The sequence below is a fragment of the Aptenodytes forsteri genome, unplaced genomic scaffold (assembly GCF_000699145.1).
Source record: "Aptenodytes forsteri isolate BGI_AS27 unplaced genomic scaffold, ASM69914v1 Scaffold84, whole genome shotgun sequence".
Classification (NCBI taxonomy): Eukaryota; Metazoa; Chordata; class Aves; order Sphenisciformes; family Spheniscidae; genus Aptenodytes; species Aptenodytes forsteri.
The window spans coordinates 4,287,993-4,307,427 of record NW_008795492.1 but is presented as its reverse complement, the minus strand read 5'-3'; the positions used below and the strand labels follow the sequence as shown (position 1 = coordinate 4,307,427).

The 19,435-nt window shown below is 39.6% G+C and overlaps 1 protein-coding gene across 1 annotated transcript in view; it reads left to right on the top strand.

The window, feature by feature from the left end:
* Positions 1-19,435, top strand: part of CIITA (class II major histocompatibility complex transactivator) — a 32,659-nt gene that overhangs the window by 8,576 nt on the left and 4,648 nt on the right. The window contains exons 2-13 of the mRNA XM_009281708.2: positions 3,626-3,769; positions 5,499-5,627; positions 6,048-6,107; positions 7,455-7,538; positions 8,142-8,201; positions 11,211-11,360; positions 12,574-12,714; positions 12,853-12,909; positions 14,981-15,046; positions 15,507-17,211; positions 17,325-17,498; positions 18,370-18,456. Coding sequence (XP_009279983.2) covers positions 3,626-3,769; positions 5,499-5,627; positions 6,048-6,107; positions 7,455-7,538; positions 8,142-8,201; positions 11,211-11,360; positions 12,574-12,714; positions 12,853-12,909; positions 14,981-15,046; positions 15,507-17,211; positions 17,325-17,498; positions 18,370-18,456 — 2,857 coding nt within the window. The remainder of the gene's footprint in view (positions 1-3,625; positions 3,770-5,498; positions 5,628-6,047; positions 6,108-7,454; positions 7,539-8,141; positions 8,202-11,210; positions 11,361-12,573; positions 12,715-12,852; positions 12,910-14,980; positions 15,047-15,506; positions 17,212-17,324; positions 17,499-18,369; positions 18,457-19,435) is intronic.

Genomic DNA, 19,435 nt, shown 5'->3' with positions numbered 1-19,435 from the left:
GCCCTCCTCGCTGCCCTCAGGATCTTGAACTCCACCATTTTGTGGTCACTGCAGCCCAGGCTGCCCTTGAGCTTCACATTCCTCACCAGCCCCTCCTTGTTGGTGAGAACAAGGTCCAGCATAGCACCTCTCCTCGTTGGCTCCTCTACCACTTGGAGAAGGAAGTTATCATCGACGCATGCCAGGAACCTCCCGGATTGCTTATGCCCTGCTGTGTTGTCCCTCCAACAGATATCGGGGTGGTTGAGGTCCCCCATGAGGACCAGGGCTTGTGAGCGTGAGGCTGCTCCTATCTGTCTATAGAGGGCCTCATCTACTCGGTCTTCCTGGTCAGGTGGCCTGTAGCAGACCCCCACCGTAATGTCACCTATGTGATATAATGTCACCTAATGACATGTAATGTCATCATTTAAAGATTTAAAGAAAAAAATCTGTCTTAACCAGTGTCCAAACCACAAAGGATTGAACTTTCTGAATGGCATGGAAATACACTCAGAACTACGACCTGTCTTCCTCCTGCCCAGCACGTGCACTTTGTCCATGCAGGCCTGCCACAAAGGAGGGCGCAGGCATCCCTGGGGACTTCAGTCCTTTGTCTTGCAGGTTGGTGCGGGGTCTGTCTTCCTCCCGCTGAGCGCTGGCTCTAGTGTTCACAGCCCTAACACAGAAATTATTATGAAATTTTTTAGTCCTCTGATGTGAAAATGTGCCGAACGCCCATTTTGGCAGCACTGTATGGGACCCCAAAGGGAATGTGTTATCAGTAAACTAAGTTAAAATCATGTATGAAACAACAGAGAAAGTGCTGAGCAGTATAGAGCTTATTCATATTTTGTCTCAGACAGGGGACTGCTGGGGTGCTGTGAGAAAAAAGGGGAAGCCCTGGGAAAGGACTTGCTGTTGTAAACAGGCTTGGTAACGTCTGGTTTCGTTTTGTGTGCTCCAGTTACAACACGCAGCAAAACGCTTGCTGTCCTTGAGGTATAATTCTCCTTGCCTCTGGCACTCTTGGTGTAGAAATTTTCACCTTTCAAAAACTCACTTCTTTTTTCCTGCACCCTTGGACAGAGTGCTTTCCATGGTGGCACCGTGATTTTAATGCAGCAAAGCACAGCTGCTATTAAGAATTTTTTGGTTCAGCTACAGAAAGAAATTGCAGCATCCCAAATCCAGTTTAGTCAGTACAAAGACAGCTATGTATAGATTTGTGTCAAAACCAAAGTAATGAAGAAGAGGGTAAGCCGAGGGCCATTCAGACTGGTGAAACAAAAAAGACAAGTTATCAAGTTTTTCATTCTTGAGAGTGGCAATCTTCATTCTTCCCAGGGTAGAAGGCTATGTTTCTCTCACTCCTGTGCTCCTGGGTTATAGCACCTTTTACGTTCTAATTTTCAGCTCTCTAGCTGGACTTGGCACTGGCAAAACTTCCTCTTGACTGCTTCCTGACTTCCTGACCGTTGTAGCTGAAAACATTTTGCATTACTTATGTGTTTATCCACAGGGAAATGCTATTGAAAGAAAGGCTTAAAATAACAAAAGCTCTTATGACTATGACTTAATGAAAGCTTAGTACTTCCATGAAGATTAAGTAGGCCTACTTAGCCTCTTTCCATAGGACTTGCCCTCTTCTTTGTCTGCTGTAATCAAGCAGGTTACTAATCACTGAGCTTGAAGTGATGCATTTGTCTGTCTTGCATTCCTTTTACAGCTTCTGCCCAATTACTTCTCTGTCTCTAACCTCAAAATTATATTGACTCAGAGATAATGCTTCAACAGCGTTATTCACAAAGTCCAGCAACCTGGCATTCTGAAAGGCCCAACTCTGTTTACATTTTACTTTAATTCAACAAAGGAAGGGGCAAAGCAAAATGTTGCAACAAACTGAAAATTTTATCTGCTATGTTTATAACCTCATTCTTGGTTCTCATGCAGGTTTGTCAACTTCTGCTTTCCATTTATAGCATGGCAGGCAATAATACCAAATTTTTGTAATCTTGGTAACGTAATGAGGCCACACAACATGAAAAAGGAGAACTACGTGCGTGTAGGTTAGTCCTACTCATGGGACTTCACTGTGTCCACCCACTTTTCTAAGTTCTGGCTCTAGATTCTGGTGTCTTCTGCAGCAGAACGCAGAGAGGTCCATTTCCAAGCTGTTCATAGGGACAACCGTGTAGAAGGGTAAGAGGAATGAAGATTAGTTTATAACAAAGCAGCATGTGGTAGTGTGTGACTAGGTCTGCTCTGCCTTCTTTCATCAGAGCTGCAGCGTTAGCTGTATTTCTCTTTTTTCATGTTGCAGGTAGACTTCATGGTACAGCAGGTTGCTCCACATTTGCACACCTCAGGAAAGTAGACATGTGCAGCCAGGGACATCAGTGGCATTCTGCTAAGGGCAGAATATTTGAGAGCTGTATTATAGCTATCCTTCATTGCAAAATATGGTGCTTGATGCCAAGCTGAAACTTTTCATGGTTGTGGTGTCTGGACACCTATTTTAACAGGATATGGTCTGGAAATTTTGCTGGTTGTTCATTTCATGCTGGTATCTCAATATTATGGTGGAGTAAATTATTTGGATCACTAGCCCAGGTAGCATTCATATCAGTGATCTGTAAACACTGAGGAGCCAATATTTGGTTTTGAAATAGTTTGATAAGATGATGAATAACCAACAAGTAGTGTTATTCCACTACCTGTGGAATATCCAGGAGGAATGTTTGAGCTTATTCTAGTGCCTGCTGCAGTAACTGGAAGGAAATAGAAGGGACTTAAAATGAGGTGGAGGAAGACATAGACTTTGTCAAGAAATGTAGCTGCAGCAGTCTAAGCAGTTCTCATATAAACATGGGTGACTACAGCAGGGAGCACCTTAGATCAGTCAGATTTGTCTGGATAATGTATGGCACTCTGCTTGAATGGCTATAGCAATTCCCAACTCATGAGTAGGTATGCACATGAGTTCTGAAGGGGAAAGAGAATTGATTAAAAAATAATTTTGATAGATTCCAAAATGTCAGTGAGTGCCCTGTTACCAGAAACTAATTCCCAAGGTGACCATGCCATTCTGTACACAATCAACTGTATGGTTTGGGAAAGAATTGTATAAAGTAAGTGTTCTACATATCACTGTTCCTTCTTGTGCTGAGGGGATGTCTCCTAATGTCACCTCCAGGGCTTAGGAACTGGGTGTAGTATCCCAGCCAGAAGCTGCTTCCCTGAGAAGAAATTGTCCTGACAGTAAAGAATGGGATTCTTCTTCCATCCTCTTCACTGCAGTCTTCTCATTTCCCCGATACCTGCTGGATCTGTGCTTGCATCATTTATACCCTGATAAAACAGAGGAGTTGTGATTCATTCAATACTTGGCAATTTTTGATCCAGGTGGTCAGACTGTAGTATCCCACTCCCCTGATTGGTGTAAAAAATAGATAAGTCTCATTGCAAGCTGTATCTGGATCTATAAGTTTAAGTAACTCAGCGCAAGACTTGGTAAGCAATACCAGTTCCACAGCCTTAAGATCTCAGTGTCTTGTCAACAGAAAGCCACAGTGCAGGACTTGTAGTTTTGGTTGAAAAAAACTGTGGTTTTGTCATAGCTAATTGTTTTGCAATTTGATTTCAGACAGCAAGAGACAAATCATGGATTCAGCATTTGTGTCTGAAAATGGCTATCTTGATTTGCTGCACAGTGATATTGATCCATTGCATCTGTATACTCTCCTTGATCCTAAGTCATCTGGAAATGAAGAAGGTGACTTCCCTGCAGGTTAGTAAAACACTAAAAAATGCTTGATTAGTTTAGTCATCATGTTATAAGTTATTACCATCTCCTCTCAATTACATAGCCATCTAATGGCAGTTTATCATGGTGGCTGGACTAAATTCAACAGACACTTGGTCTTATGATATGATAACTTTGTCAGTATCTGTATATAAAATAGTAACTGCTTCCAGAAAATATCATGTTTTTAAAACTAAATATTTACAGCTTCCTGCTCGGTGAGTCTAACAAAACATACTCTACATGTCACTCATCAAGGTGTGAGGCTAATGTCTTTGGTTTGGATATCATTCCTGTAAGTAGTTTATTCGCAGATGTTGCTATTGTAAGCTGGTCAAGTGTAATTGTCAACACTTTTGTAGTTTCAAGCCAAAAGCTTTGCAAAACAGAGACTTTTAGACGAGTTTGTGATAAAGCCAGTCTGCAAGCAAACTAGCATTTCATTTCCTTCTGAGATCCTAAGGCACCAACACAATGGACTTTCATTACCAGATGCCGTTTTACAGCTTTTGGGGGCACAGACCAATCATTTTATGATTCTGTGATAGATCAGAGAGCAGAAGGGCCAGGGCGTAAAGATGATAGTTTCTTGCACATAAGTTCCTACAGGTAATCAGGTTAGGAGGTTGCCCTGGCTCTCAAACTTTCTGCTCCTGGATTTGTGGGGAGGTTGTGGAACGTTCTGCTCTCCCTGAGTTTGCTGGTATAAAAGTATGAAACGGTATCTGTGCTGCTGACTGTGTTGTGGAGCAATAGCTAAGCTTATTTTAAACAAATGAGCTGGACTGTGGGTTGAGAGTGGCAATGAAAGGAGAAGAACAGATGTATGCCAGATATGAAGTCCTATAGCTCTCTGCCCAATAGGTATAAAACGTTACCAAATTGGAGGATACCACCTCACATCCTTGTTGCTTTCATGAGTGACCAATGTCAGCAGGTACATGGGCAAATCAGTGGAGAACTGAGCACCAGAATCTGGAATAATCTTTGTGATTAATTATTTCCTAGGTTGAGCTTTTCTCTTTCAACTTCTGACTGTTACTAACACCTGTAGGAGTGTTTCTTCACTCCCATGGCTTCACTTGCTCGGTGACTGAAAGTAGGATGAATTAGGGATCAAGGACTTACTCTTGTTATATCAGAGATATTTCACTGATTTGAATACTTTTGAGCCTTAGCAATGTCTGAGATGATGTAGATAAATTGAACATTGTCAGGATGTGGCGCCAGTTATTGGAAGCTGGACATCTCTTCTGTGAAGATGTTAGCATGGTCCCTGGCATGTTTTTGGCCTTGGCCAACTAGCAGCTTCACAGGCAATTTGTAGCTGCAGTTCAGGGGTTAGCATGGACCCAGCATCATTCTGAACAGTGAATTTGGATGGTACCACCATATCCTGAAGAATAAGAAGGTTTAATAGTATGGATGGGTCCAGGCCATGCATGTAGGCCTTAGTGTCATGGAATGGATTCTGAAACTGTTTTATTTACTAGGAGAGATGAAGTCTCAGAGTTAGCAAAAGAAAAGTGTTGATTTCTGGGTGACTATAAATTACTGAGAGTTCAGTTCTGTTCCTACTTAGCCAACATACAATGAAGAGCCAAAGCCTTACGCTGAAGTAACAAATCTGCCTTTTCTGCATGTCCTGCTATGTTTTTTTTACTCCTTGGTTATGGTATTCATTGAGCCAATGCATACTCCTTTTTAATTACAGATCCTGAAGCTGATGCCAGCAACTATGATCAGTTCAGTAATACAGATTTCCTGTGTACGATGGAAAATGGTGAAAATGGGGATGAATTGTATCTCTGTTCCAACACCATAGAAGCTTATGCTAGAATAGGTATGAAAGCAATTTTTGTTTTTTAAAATCATTATTTTCCAACCACTTGCTATAGCTGTTTCTTACAAACTCTATTTTCAGTCTAAAGCAGCGGCATGTACTCAAGTGGCCTGTCCCTCATGCATGGTAGCCAGGGTACCTAAACCTGTGCATTGTGGGGAAACAGATGAACAGTAGCTTGTGGTTGCTGGGGGAAAATCTCTCTATTAATGGCTCCTTCTGCTTAATACTTCCTGTCTCAACTTCTCCTTTCTCGTGTTCTTTATTTCCTGAACAACAATTTACAAGAAAAACTTAATTTAACTCTTCAATTTCACTTATACTGCAGAATTCTGTTAAAGAGGGTAAGCTTACAAGAGTTTTTCTGTGAAATTTACTGTGTCATTACTGTGTTCCTTTTTTTTTTTCCCTTCTTGCTAGCTGAATTAGCAGAATATGTGCTCAAAGAGCCACAGGAGAAGCAGGTGGAAGACACTTTTGGTAAGATTTATGTGGCAAAGATTAATTTTCTCCATGACAGTGTTCTGGCTAACATCTGCACTGTACTTCATCCCCACAATCTGAACACTAGTGAGGTTTCTGTACATCTGGTATCCTCTTCTTTCCCCCTGGGAACTGTCTCCCAGGATTTTCTTGGCAAACTTTGAGGATTTTCTGTATTTCTGGAGGACTTTCTCAATGATGGCAGTTTTATCTCTGTTGCTGATTACGTCACCATGGCCATAGTGTATGCACAGCTTAACTGTCTACTGCAGTATATGCCCTCAGTTAGCATCAGACTTATTCTGAGCACAACACGGATGATATACATAAGTTCATTAAACCTGACCCACTCAGAGGACTTAGCATGCATATAAATGCAGTTCATGCACACTTATTTCTGTCCAGGATGCACAGAGCTGCCTCAGGAAGAGTGTCAAATTTTACTTCTCTCTCTGATCAATGCAGCAATGGTATAATACACATGTAGTAAATTATTCCTTCATTCAGTGCTTGACCAGAGAAAATTGCTTGGCTTTTGGTACAAAATCATTGTTTTGGTAGTGGCACATATGCAGCTGTTTGCTATTTCAGAATATTTATGTTTATATGTGGCTGTTGGGAAATCCGTAGAATTGGGAAGATTCACAGAATATCTGTATATCCTGTTTTATGTTTGAGCAAAGTAATTTGGAATAACTTACCCAAGGTCAGTCTTTCCCTAGAACAATTCTGGCTACAGGAAGCTCATGTGACTTTTTTGATGCTTTTTACTGCTCCCTGGTGTGTTTAGAATTTGATGGTTTTGCACCTAATGGCAAAATTTGTATTGGTTTTAGAGGAAATGAGGTACAATATTAGTATTTACGTATTTGCCAGTAAAAGAATGGTATGAATAACTTCACAGTTCTTACAACACAAAATATAAAATCTGTTTAGAACCCTTTATTCTGTCTCTTAAAGGATCTAATCCTTTTCGTACATAAAATGAGTAAGTAACTTTACTAGTACTGAGATCATTCTGTGATATGGCTGTGATGTTTTATCCTTTGCTCATCATTAGAGCATTGAGAAGTATTTATGTTTTATTAGCCAGTGGATATATGGCAGTAGATTAATATTTTGCAGTTCAGAAACAGGGTGACAGAATCTGCATTCAGAGCTCTGTGGGCTTTCTAAATCCTATCGATCTGGATATGTGTTTTATTGAGTGATTTGGGTTTTATCTTTTATTTGGAGCATATTACATCTTTGCTGCCGATTGGTGTGTTTCTCTTGCTTCTACCTCTTCCTATAATTTTTCTAGGAGAACAAAGGTTGACATTTGGCAATATTTCATGTTTTTAGCAGGGAACCTTATTTTGGATGAAATGGCTGCTGAAAACACTGAGAAATTTATTGACATAAAGATGCAGAAATGTCACAAACGAAGTAAGTGAAAAACAGTGAGAGTTTGAAAGGCTGTAGTGTTTGAATTCTAAATTTGCATTACGGTACTTTGGTTTTAACACAGCCTCAATGCATTTCGCATGTAGATCTTCACTGATACAACCAGATGTGCTTCCTCTGACTGCCCATCCTGTGGGGGCTGGAAGAGAAAACAGCTACCCCAAGCACATTCTTTACAATTCGCAGAATTTGTTGTCCTGTAACATGACGTTAAGCATGTTATATTTCTTCCCTTTTTTTAATCATCTGTGTGACAGTGTTAACTTTGTTTTCAGTGTATCTATAGCTTAGCAAGCATTAGTTGAACAATTCCCTCTTTAATAGCAAGAACAACAGCAAAAATCTTTGATTACTGGCGCAAAAATCTGCAGCCTAATTGAAACGTCATGGTCAGAGTAAAATAATATGAGGCTTTTCACATTCATGTTTTATACATCGGACCTGTACAGTTCTGAAATAGCTGAATTGAAACTGATAACACCCCTTTCTACTTTAAAAAGTTAAAATAAATTTCCACAGTGGAAGCTTAAAATTACCAAACTAGTTCAATTTTTTGTCACTTACTATCACCTTTGTTTCTTTCAGCCTTCTCAGGCTCTGCAGAGAGCTTCTCTGATGCTTCAGAACCCAAATACAAGAAAATTGGTAGGTTATTGGCTGAACAGGAAAAGATTATTCAACATCTATTGTCTCCTGTGTGTGTTCCAAAGTCTCATCCTCTGTTAGGTATTGTAACTCTACCTTCTAGGGAAAGTTTGCTCTCGTAGATTTGATGATACAGCATTGTCATGCATTTTCATGTTTCTACTTCCAGCAGAGTAGAAATCACTGTAGAATCACATTCTCATACACCTATGACTAATTCATGATGCAACAAGTCTGTGCCCTCTTATCAGTAGCTATTAAACTGTGCATCTTAGGACCAACTACGTGGTAGCCTGGGAACAGCTGGATCCTTATGCTTCAAAAGCACATGTTCCTGCCAGGTGATAGAAAAATTACTTCCTTAGCATCAGCAGAGGCACAGCTGAACTTTTCTAAATCCACCTGAGAGAAGAAAGCAAAACAGTGGGGAACTGGGTCAGTGCCAAATATTGTAATTTTTATCACCTTTGTTTATGACGGGTAACGTGACTCAGGCCATAGTTTGGCATTTCCTGGGTTTGATCCTCTTTGTTCTAAGTGTGACCCTTTCCAAAAATCCAGTGAAACACCCTAGTGAAAATAATAACTGTGAATAGATGGCTTCTTGGCAGTGAAACACCCTAGTGAAAATAATAACTATGGCTTCTTGCCCCAGCCCATGTTATGCAGTTCTTTAAACCAAAGTAAGAATGGGAGAAAGGGAAATTTCTAGGTGTTGCACACTGTTAGACCATCTACAAGGCAGTACCTGTGGCCAGCAGGCAGGCTGTAACTTGTTCCTTAGGTGTAAACTGGTGCTAAAGTTCTTTCCCAGCTGTAGCCTAAATGGGTGTCTCAGACATAGCTAAACCAGCAAAATACTCTTCCAAAATCCATGTGAGAGCAATCACCTTTGAGTGAATGTATTATACTGTGTTTTGAAGTGACTTATGCATTACTGTATGCTAGCACACTTCCCAAGCCTCTTAAGGGGAACTCTGACTGTACCAAACCCCATGGGCCGTGTACATGTCAGGGCGGGCAGCCAAAACCAGCATGTAACCTAGAGAGCCGTCCAGAGAGTGCTTGGATCATGGGACTGCACCTCAGCAAAATTCAGGCCGGCAATTGCCCAGCAATTGCTAAGGAACTGGCCTAGACTGAATGAAAGTCATAGAGAGCACGCACGTGCGCTGAGACTGTGACCCAAGCTGGTTTTCCAATGTTCATTTGTTCATGTGGACTTCTGGGGGGGGATTGAGCAGAATTAGCTGTGGAAAAAATACATTTTCTGGATCTGGAAAGGTAATCAGAGTTCCTACTGAACCGGTGCCTGCCAGTTGTAGTTATTTAGACACAGGTAAAGTTCCTGGCAGTCAGTACCCATTAAAGGTGGATTACCTTCTATCTGCTTAAATTCCTTTATAGATTTGGAGCTTTTGAAAGCCTATGTTTATGCCATACTAACAATGAGAGTTTTCAGTAAGGAAATGGCACATCGATTCCTGACTTAAAAAAACCCAAAAACAAACAGTAAAAATGCCTCACCATACAGAACTTGCATTCCAATCTACAGTATCATCACAGAGCTAAGAGGTGCTTTGTAAAGCTGCACCTATCCTTTTCCGAAAAGTGTTCAGAATATTGTCACTCTCTCTACCTTACTTGACCCAATGAAGGTGCTGAGGGAAGGAATATATACATAAGGCAGTATAAGTACTGGGTACAAAAAAATCTAAGTGACAGAAAGATGAGCTACGTGACAAAATCAGGAATTTATTTAACCTGTCATAAAATGAGTGTCACAGTGTGATCCTGAAAAGGCAAGTGCATCAACTCTTCAGAACTGTAAGACTATCTACAGTAAAGAGGATAACGTGTACTAAAGCTCAGAGTGGTAAGCCAAGGATGAGACCATTTCAAAGGAATTGAATTAAATTAAACTGCCACTGCCCAACTGTTTGTGGCTAGCTATAACAGTACCTGATCTTATCTGACCATAGCAACACAACAGTCCTTGGATAGGAAATTATGTGGGAATTTCACATGCTGATTTACACACAAGCTGAAAAACACTTTTAAAAGTCTTTTTTTAAAGTAAAAATGAAAGATTCCTATAACAAAATAATACATCAGTTCCTCATGAACAATGTAAACACATCCCACCCTAAAGAGCTTGCGTTCCAGATGACAGTGTACACTATAGTGGCACAAAACCCACACAGGTTTGTAGCTCCTTATAAAACATTAAACTGCAGAAAGCGATGAAATAGAGACTTAACTGTTGCTGCTAGACAGGAGAGGGAAAGAAAAGCAAAACCAACTCTGACAATAAGGGTGTGGCAAAACCAAGGAAACTAGCAGCCTAGTTCAAAATAAGCAAGTGTATCTTACTTGATTTGTAAGAAACTTTTGATAAGCAGATGAAATCATACAATGCACATGAGTCTCCCTCCCCATTTGTCCTCTTCTTAAAAAAAACAAGTGCTGCAGGCAAGTTGCGTCTTTTAAAACTCAGGTGTTTGTGACTGTTCTTTGGGAAGCTCTCTTAACACAGACTAGTGATCCTTACAAGCACGGTAGTGTCTAAGTAGAGAGTCAAGGTCCTCAGTTTATTGTACTTGGACGTCTCTAATCTTGTGCAATATTAAGGTAACAAACCATGCTTGAGAAACTTAGTACAGCCAATGTAAGACCTTGTTATTCAATCATCCATGTGTAAGATCATTTACATCTAAACATATCTGAAGGTTTCTAGAAAGAAGACAGGCCAGGAAAGATGAAGAAAATTAAAAGAGTGAACTACTGGAAAGAAGTGATCTACTACAGAATTTCATGAATACATTTTAGATTTTGAGACCTGAGTAAATTTCAGAAAGCTGTTGTGAATTGTTCTTGCCTTTGCAAAATCAAAACACAACTGATCAGAATCAAGTGGTTTATGATATCTGTTGAAACATCTTCTTTGGCCTCCTTAACTTCTAGCCATGAAATAACTTTCTTCTTTTGTTTTGCCTTTTTTCTTTCAAGTGGAAGTCCCTGCAGTGCCTGCAGGGAATGGCAGTTTCTTAGCTATGCCTCTCAACACCCATCCAGCTAGCTCCACCTCACTAACTAACCAGCACATGTCCCTTTCTGTTCCTGCTACCAATCCGTTGGAAAGAAGTTTTGTAATTCCTGGTATGTACAGTACAGCTATAGGTGGGTACCTGTACACAGGTTGATTTATACAAGGGGAAAACTCTCTTATAAATCTGGTCATTGTCCATGAGCGATGGCGGGGAAAACAAGTATGGCAGCTGTTTCAATCAAGCACTTAAAAGTGTGGCACTCACTAAAAGAATGAAAAATATTCAAGGAAAATTAAAAGTGCATTGCCCCTAATGAAATAGAATGAGTCTTTCATTTAATTGGTGAAGTGCAGGTTAATAAACAAGAGAACAGAATTATTTACTATATGCTAATTTAAATAATTACTCTACTTGTCTTAAGAGTAGGAAATCACAAAATTTTCATTAATAAACTTTGGTTTAGTTCCAATTTCTTTTTCATCAAGAGGTTTGTAAAGGACTGCAGGATAATTTGCAATAGTAGAGCAAAATCTGGGTTGGAATTTTGTTCACAAAAACTGAGTACTAATCCAAGTGATGGGCTGTGTAGCCACCTTGCCTTGATCATGTTGTGTAGCAGAGAGTGCTTATGGTACACTGGCAAGTGCTAATGACAAAGACACAATTCAACACCTTTCACTGTTAAATCTATGCTGGAAAGGAACCAAAAAGCAGTGGATAAGTTAGAAGTCTTGAAGTATCTGATGCTAGCTGAAACAGCACAATGTAGCAGAAGAAATTCTGTCACACCTACAGAAACTCAGAGCTATGGCTGATTAAATTGCAAGCACTGCATCATCAAAAAAATTTCCCAGTGCGGGTTCAGAGGGAGGATGCTTGCTAGCTGCTTGTACAAGCTACATGATCTGCAATTATGTGGGAAAGATGTAGGGCCAAGGATGGTAAAATTAATTCAGATACATAATATTTACACATTTTGTCTCTTCTGGATCTCTGGCCCATACATTTATAGACTTTGCCTTAAGCACTTTTCCTTATGTTAATAGAATTTCTCTTTAGACTATCGAAACCAGTGGTCACTAAAAGATGGGTAATCCCTTGTATTTCACATTCATCATACCTTTTAAGAGTTTTTGTTTAATGGATTCTATGGATCTCATGTGATCCTATGAATTCTGGTTCATAAACTCTCCACTGGGAATATTTGCCCAGAAGCTGCCAGAAAGGATAAGTGGCTTTTAGAAAGCTTTTTTTTCCTTAGAAACCTTTAGAAACCAGGAGCCTTTAAAAACAGAAGAGTAATTATTCTGCGTTCATTTCAGGATTTTCAGCGCCTTTGATTCCAGAGTGTCTACCTGTTGGTGTGAAAGGAAGCCAAGAGAATACAGGCTTTGCAGGTCCTCCTCAGCAGATACTTAACTTTGTTCTTGGAAATGGCACATCTCATGTTGTAATATATCCAGGTAAGAGCAATAACCTTTTATCCACATAAATAGGCAGAAAGTACTGGAAAATCAATGCTGTCAACAAAGTACTAAGTTCCCTCATTTCAGTTACTGATAGCTATGATAGGCTGAAAACTATCATTTGTTTCTTGCCAGTGCTGACTTCTTCCACAGAAACACTGATATCCCCAAGTTTTCCAGTTAGTTTATGTGGTAAGTAGAAAATGAATTTTTATATATACGGTACTTTGGATTGGGAGAGGGAGCATATTGCTTCTACCCAAAGCCAATTCTCCCCTCCAGGCTTTACTCATATTGACCTTATTGAGGAAAATAAAAAATAATGGCATTTCCTTCTTTGTATTGATCACTGGCTGCTTAGTCTTGTCCAAAATACAGAGCAGATAAGGGGTTGTGGAGCTACAGGTTCAGCTATATATTAGCAGCCAATCCACTGCGTTTGCTATGAAGTCCGGTTTCTGGAAGAAGTCTTCTCGTCTAGTTAAAACAATACAAAAGCCCAGTTTGCTTGGGCACCATGAGAAGTGGAAGTGGTGCTGGTACTGGCGTGGCCTGAGCATCTTAAATGCTTGGTGCTGGAAGCCAGACAGCAGTCAGCTCGCATGGAAGCCCCAAAACCAAAATGATGACAACTTATTTAACTAAACAATACCAAAGCCTAATATACAGAAAGGCTTATAAAGAAATCAGAGCCTTGGTAGCTCAGAGAGCTGTTAGGACAGGGAGTTTGATTTCAGTGGTCATTTACCTGCTGATCTCTGCGTACCGTGGCGATTACAGCTGCTTGCAGCTTAGTACAAGTGTTTTGTTGCCCTCTGGTGGCTAACACCACGAAGATAGCAAATTTTTAAGTGGGGACTAACAGGCAAATACCCCTAGGTTTGGGGAAGTATTTCTAAATGATATATACTGTTTATGTGAATACACAATACTAATAATTCCAATTGATTTACAGCAGCACAACATACGTATGTCGCAAACCTCAGATCTCCAAATGCTAGCACATAAGCTAGCAAGCCAGTCTCTTTTCCTTTTTTAAAAATTATTAACACCTGATTGATTTGACCAATGCTGCTTCCCATCTAAATGTCTCATTACAGCTTTTCTTGGTTTTCCATTCTGTTGTTTTTATTTAATAAAATAAATAGAAAACAAAAAACAGACACTTGCCTGAAAACAGGCATGTCCCCTCTTTATTTAATATCTTAAGTCGATTTTTCTTCTACAAGGAGGAGAGCTATCTCTATAGCAAATGTATTCTTTCACTGGAAAAAGTACTTGCTTATTAGAAGTCTGTGGGTGCTTCCCTGCTAGAAGCAACTCTGAACTCTAACCATTCCACCTGCTGCTGCCATGCAGGGTAGGAATTGATTTCCAGATCTCTGAAACTTTAAGATTTGTATTTTATTTTAAAACCACATTCTACATCAAAATGAACCAAATATTATGGTAATAAATACATTTGTACAAATCTAGGGAGATTAACCTGTTTCGGTTGGGTTTTTTTTCCCACATCTCTGTTGAGTGTGGTTACCATGAGACTATTGATGAGGTTGGGTTTGTTACAGTCTCTGTCAATTTAAATTCTGTCCTGCATCTGCAAAGTTTTTCCTACTAAAAGTTTTGTCAAAACTGATACTCTGTCATTAACAGTCTGTAAAAAATATGCTTTCTCTGAAAAATTCCCGATTTCTTTGTGTATGGCAGACACTGCTCATCTGACCAAGTGCGAAGGTCTACAGTAGTTTGAAAACAAGGAGGCAAAAAGAAAGAAAATTGGACAGTGAGAGTACTTTGTCAGGAAAAGTAATGGGTAAATTCTGCTACCAATAGTCACTTCTGTGACTTTCATCCTTAATGCTTGGCTACAAGGTGTAGAATAACAAAAGGAAGCTATTGCTTTTGATGGCATAAAGAAGTCCTATGAGTGAATGTGAATTTATGCAAAACACTGACATTTGAAAAGAACAGTGGATGTCACCTTGTTATGATAGGTCTTCTGCTTCGTACAACTGTCAGAACAGCTGTCATCTTGTTTAGTGTCATACTGCCTGCAACAGTTCATGTCAGCTGAATTGTACTTGTGTGAGGATTTTTTTTTCTTTCCCCTGTAAAATAAACAAAATATCTCTTTCTCTGGATGATACATAACATACGTTGCAATTAACTTGAAAATTTGCATTAGTCTTATTGTTAAAATTAGCAAAGCTGAATCGATGACTATCTAGGTGTCTTCCTCAAGTCTATTGTTTTGTTTCTCCAGGTTTAGAAATGTTCAAAGAAGTCCGAGTTCCCGTAATTCCTTCTGAAGAACCTTTCAAAAGACCAAGTGAGTTTAGAACTGTTGAACTTCAAGCTTCCAGTATTTTTGGCTAATTTTTCTGTGTTTCTTTCCATACAGAAAAGCTACGTGTTGTAGGAACTGTTATTCAATAATTTGTGAAGCTGTTCCAAGTGTCCGAGCACAACTTCTGTTTTTAAGATATTAGACTTCTCTAGCTTTAAATATCTAGCTGTAGTACCTACTCAGGAGGTCAGTGTACTTAGCTGGTTTTATCATATGCATAGGTACCTCCAAAATTATTCCGTTCATAGGCCTAAAAGTGTCTCTCGTGCCTGCACTCCTAATTTAAGTACCTGCAATTACATGGGATAAATCCAGACCTACATGCTTTATGGGAACTGATGTATTTTGACCATATTACAATTATGCAGTTAAACCACCCTGAAGCAATGTTGTAATTTGTGGACCGGTTTCTTCAGTTTGTGTGTGCTTTTTATTTCTCTAGAGCCAGTGGAAGCTTTCTGTACATCACTTATGGATTATTTCCAAGATGTGTGCAAATCTGTGGCCATGGAGCGTGAAGTAACTCTTGATGACCTGTTTATTGATGGGACACTTGTTCAAAACCAAACTGAAACCAAGACTGGGAAGAACAGCGTAAAAGCAATGGAAAAGGAGCTGGTAACTTGCAGTCTGCAAGGGAAGGAAAAGGCAGCCCTTAAAAGAAGCCAAATATTTCAAATCCCAGGAAGTAAAGGCTTAGAGACTAAAGTGATTGTGGTGCTAGGAAAAGCAGGAATGGGCAAAAGCATTCTTGTTCAGAAGATCTGCCAGGACTGGTCCAATGGAGAGTTTTCTCAATTTGAATTTGTATTTTGGTTTGACTGCAAACAAATAAGCTTGCCTGAGAAGCGATACAGCCTGAAGGATCTGCTTCTTGAATTTTTTGTAAAACCTCAAGAGGGAAGCAAAGAGATCTTTGAGTATATATTGCAAAATCCTGCTAAAGTCCTTCTGGTTTTTGATGGTTTTGAAGGGTTGTGCGATCATGAGAATTTCCCTCGTTGCTCAGCCAGCCAGCCTGAAAAAGACTTGTGCAGTGTAAAGGAGCTGCTTTCAGGACTCATCCAAAAAAAGATACTCAATGGTTGTACTTTATTACTTACAGCAAGACCAAAAGACAAGGTGTACCAGTATGTGTCCAAAGTGGATAAGACTATTGAAATAGTAGGATTTTCCACTCAGCAGAGAGAAGTATACATAACCAAATACTTCAAAGGATTGCCCTACTGTGATAATGCACTGAAATTAATCAAAGAGTGTGAGTACTTGTTCAGTCATTGTTACAGCCCTGTTATGTGTAGATTTGTTTGTTTTCTCTGTGAGACAGTACTTGAAATGGGAGACAAAAGCCTTCCTTCAACTCTTACTACAGTCTTCCTGAAATTTGTGCAGCAAAAGATAATACCTATGCAAACAGATGTTACAGCCATGCAAAATCAAGAGAGTCTTGCTACGCTAGCCCGTATAGCCTGGTATCTTGGAGAAAAGCACCAAAGTGCCATGAAAAGTGATCTTCCTTCTAAGGAAGTTAAAGAGTTTGCTCTTAAATATGGATTTTTCCTGCCATTTGCGTTCCCCAGACATTCAGATAGTGAAGAAGAGGAATTTGGGAGTACGTTCTCTGATTTCGTCATTCAGAATTTCTTGGGTGCACTTCACCTGATGTTAGCAGAAGAGATCAAGGATAAAAGTCTAACAAAGTACCTGTCTTTTCCATCCAAGAAGAAAAAACCTTATAACTGGTTAGATTTACTGCCTCGATTTTTGGCTGGATTATTGTTCCTCCAGGATGACCCCTACTTCTGCTCCCTTTCAAATAAGGATGTAAAACAATCAACCAGGAAGCAGAATATACTCTTGAAATGTATTAGAAGACTGCAGATAAATGAGCTCTGTCCGGAGAGGTTACTCGAGCTTTTACATTGTATTTATGAAACACAAAGCGATTATCTTTTGCAGCATGTGGCCTTAAGGCTCAAGCCAGACCTGTCTTTTCTGGACATAGTTCTTACACCACCTGATGTCCATGTCCTGCACTCTATTTTGAAAAGGTCAAGAAAAGAGTTTTCCTTGGATTTGCGAAACAGCAGCATTGACATGCAAGGACTAAAAGACTTGGTTGGCCTAAATAATGTGGCATCGTTCAGGTTGGTCATTCTTTGTACATAGTAGTGTCATTCATAGGACTGTATGTAGACGACACTTTCATACAACGACAGCAGTCATATCTGTTGATTTCACGTGTTTTGTCACTTCACAGGGCCTCCCTCAGTGATACAGTCAGGCTCTGGAAATCTTTAGAACAAACAAAAGACTACGAACTGCTGAGAGCATCAACAGAGAAATTTGTTCTTGATCCCTTTAAGGCAAAGACAATGAAGGACGTCAGTGACCTTTCAGACCTTGTAGAGATGCAAGAGAAGATGATCAATTGGTAGGCTCATTTATGATCAAAAGTCCTCTTAATATACTAGCAAATTAAGAAAATGGGGGTTCACTGACAGTGCTGGAGAATGGAGTCCTCTGTTTGTCCAAAGGAGAAGTAACTAAGGCAGTGCAAGCTCTTGTATTGTCTCAGAGTGTTCTCCTACCCAGATGTGTGGTGGCTGACGTGGCAGGGGGGGGCAATGACAGCACCCAGCAGAAAATTTATCAACCCTGCCAATAAAAAAAGCCAGCTGTCATTTTTTTCTTCAGATTTCTTTTTAATCTCTGAGTATGCTATCTTCCAATTGCTTTCAGTTACATAACTTGGGCTAACTGATTTCCCCCCCCTGTAGCACCTGGGCCATAAATGAAGGTTTTTGCACCAGTCACTGACCTGAGCCAGTCCTGTAGCTCAGGAGGTAAAAGCTTGTGTTATGTGATCTATAAACCCTGTGTTTCATCCCTGCTCATGATGTGGCTAGGGGATTGGTTGCAATTAAAAGCATGCATAAATAAAGTATTTTGGTTGGGTTTTTTAAAATAAATATGGTGGCTTCCATTTTAACACGGGCAGAGGATTTTGATTAAAATATACAGAAAATAAGTTTTGAGTTTGACAGAAAATACTTGATTTAGAAGTATGTATTTTTAAGTTTTATTGGAAAAAGCAAACAACTGCACTACGAAAGGCAACTATCAGATTGAAATGAATTGAATGAAGAAAGGTTGGAGCAGAAGTTATTCTGAAGTTTCCTGGTTCCTCAGTTAATGCAGCAGCAGTTTATTTCCTGGAAAAGTTTACTAAGAAATTATTTTTAAAGCACTGTTTTGGTTGCTAAAATATTTCTCATACTCTGGTTCTACTGTGATTTATTTAGTGTGCAAGATGCATCTGGTTGCAGCAGCTATGAAATTCCTGCCATCAAAATTCCTGCCATCAAAAACCTCAGAAAACTAGAATTTGCGTAAGTGATAGACCTCTCTGTTGCTTGATATATGATTACATTTAAGACTGAGAAGAGTCATGGATATTGGCTACAGTCATTGAACTGATGTATAGTTAGTTTATGGTAAAGCATTAAGTAAACCCCATTTATTTCTATTTTGCTTTACTCAACTAGATTTATTAAGTTATGGCCAAAACTGAAAAAAGTAATTTCTGGCTCCTGCAGTGATACAGATCAACATGGTTGTATCAATTTTGTTTGGTTTTACTACAAGTTAGCTCCTTATCACTAGATGTAGATCTTGTGCCACAGGGTACAAAATGTCTTGATCGTGATCCAATTACCCGGGAAATATTTTTTCCCCCAGAAATGCTCAACTTTTCTATCTGAGTCTTCTGATGTAATTTTCTGCCCTATCAGAGCTTAGGCCATGAGAGAATAAGGTCAGAAAATACCTCCCAAATAAAATATTTAGCACCATTTTCCTGGAAGAAGGAAGATTGACTTGGAAACACTGACTTTAAAAAGGAGGTGTAGTAACATTTCTTTTTTCCCACAAACTGTAAGCAGCCTCCAAGACTATTCTGTTGCTTAAAAGATACTGCCATAGCGTGTGAATTAATTTGGACAGAATTTGCACCAATGCAATGGAGAAGTCTCATCAGGTCTTCATCTGTTTCCCGCTCTTCACATCTAACCCAGTCTAGAACTGCTATGCTTGGCCTCACTTCTCATTTTATGCTGCTTTCTCTTCTTGTTTCCTCTCCTACTTTCCCTTTATTTTAATTTTTTAGTTAAAATTCTGATCCTTTTAACTAGGCTGAACTTGTTCTGATACCAAGGAAACTCCAAATAAGAGGTTAGCGTCTGAGGGACAAATGCTTGGAGCTGGAATATTAAAGTTCAATTTATGCTTTAAGCTGCAGTAAAATGTTGATCTTAAGTTAGTCTGAATTGCCAATAGTTGGGGGGGGGGGGGGAGTTTTTTTTTATTCCC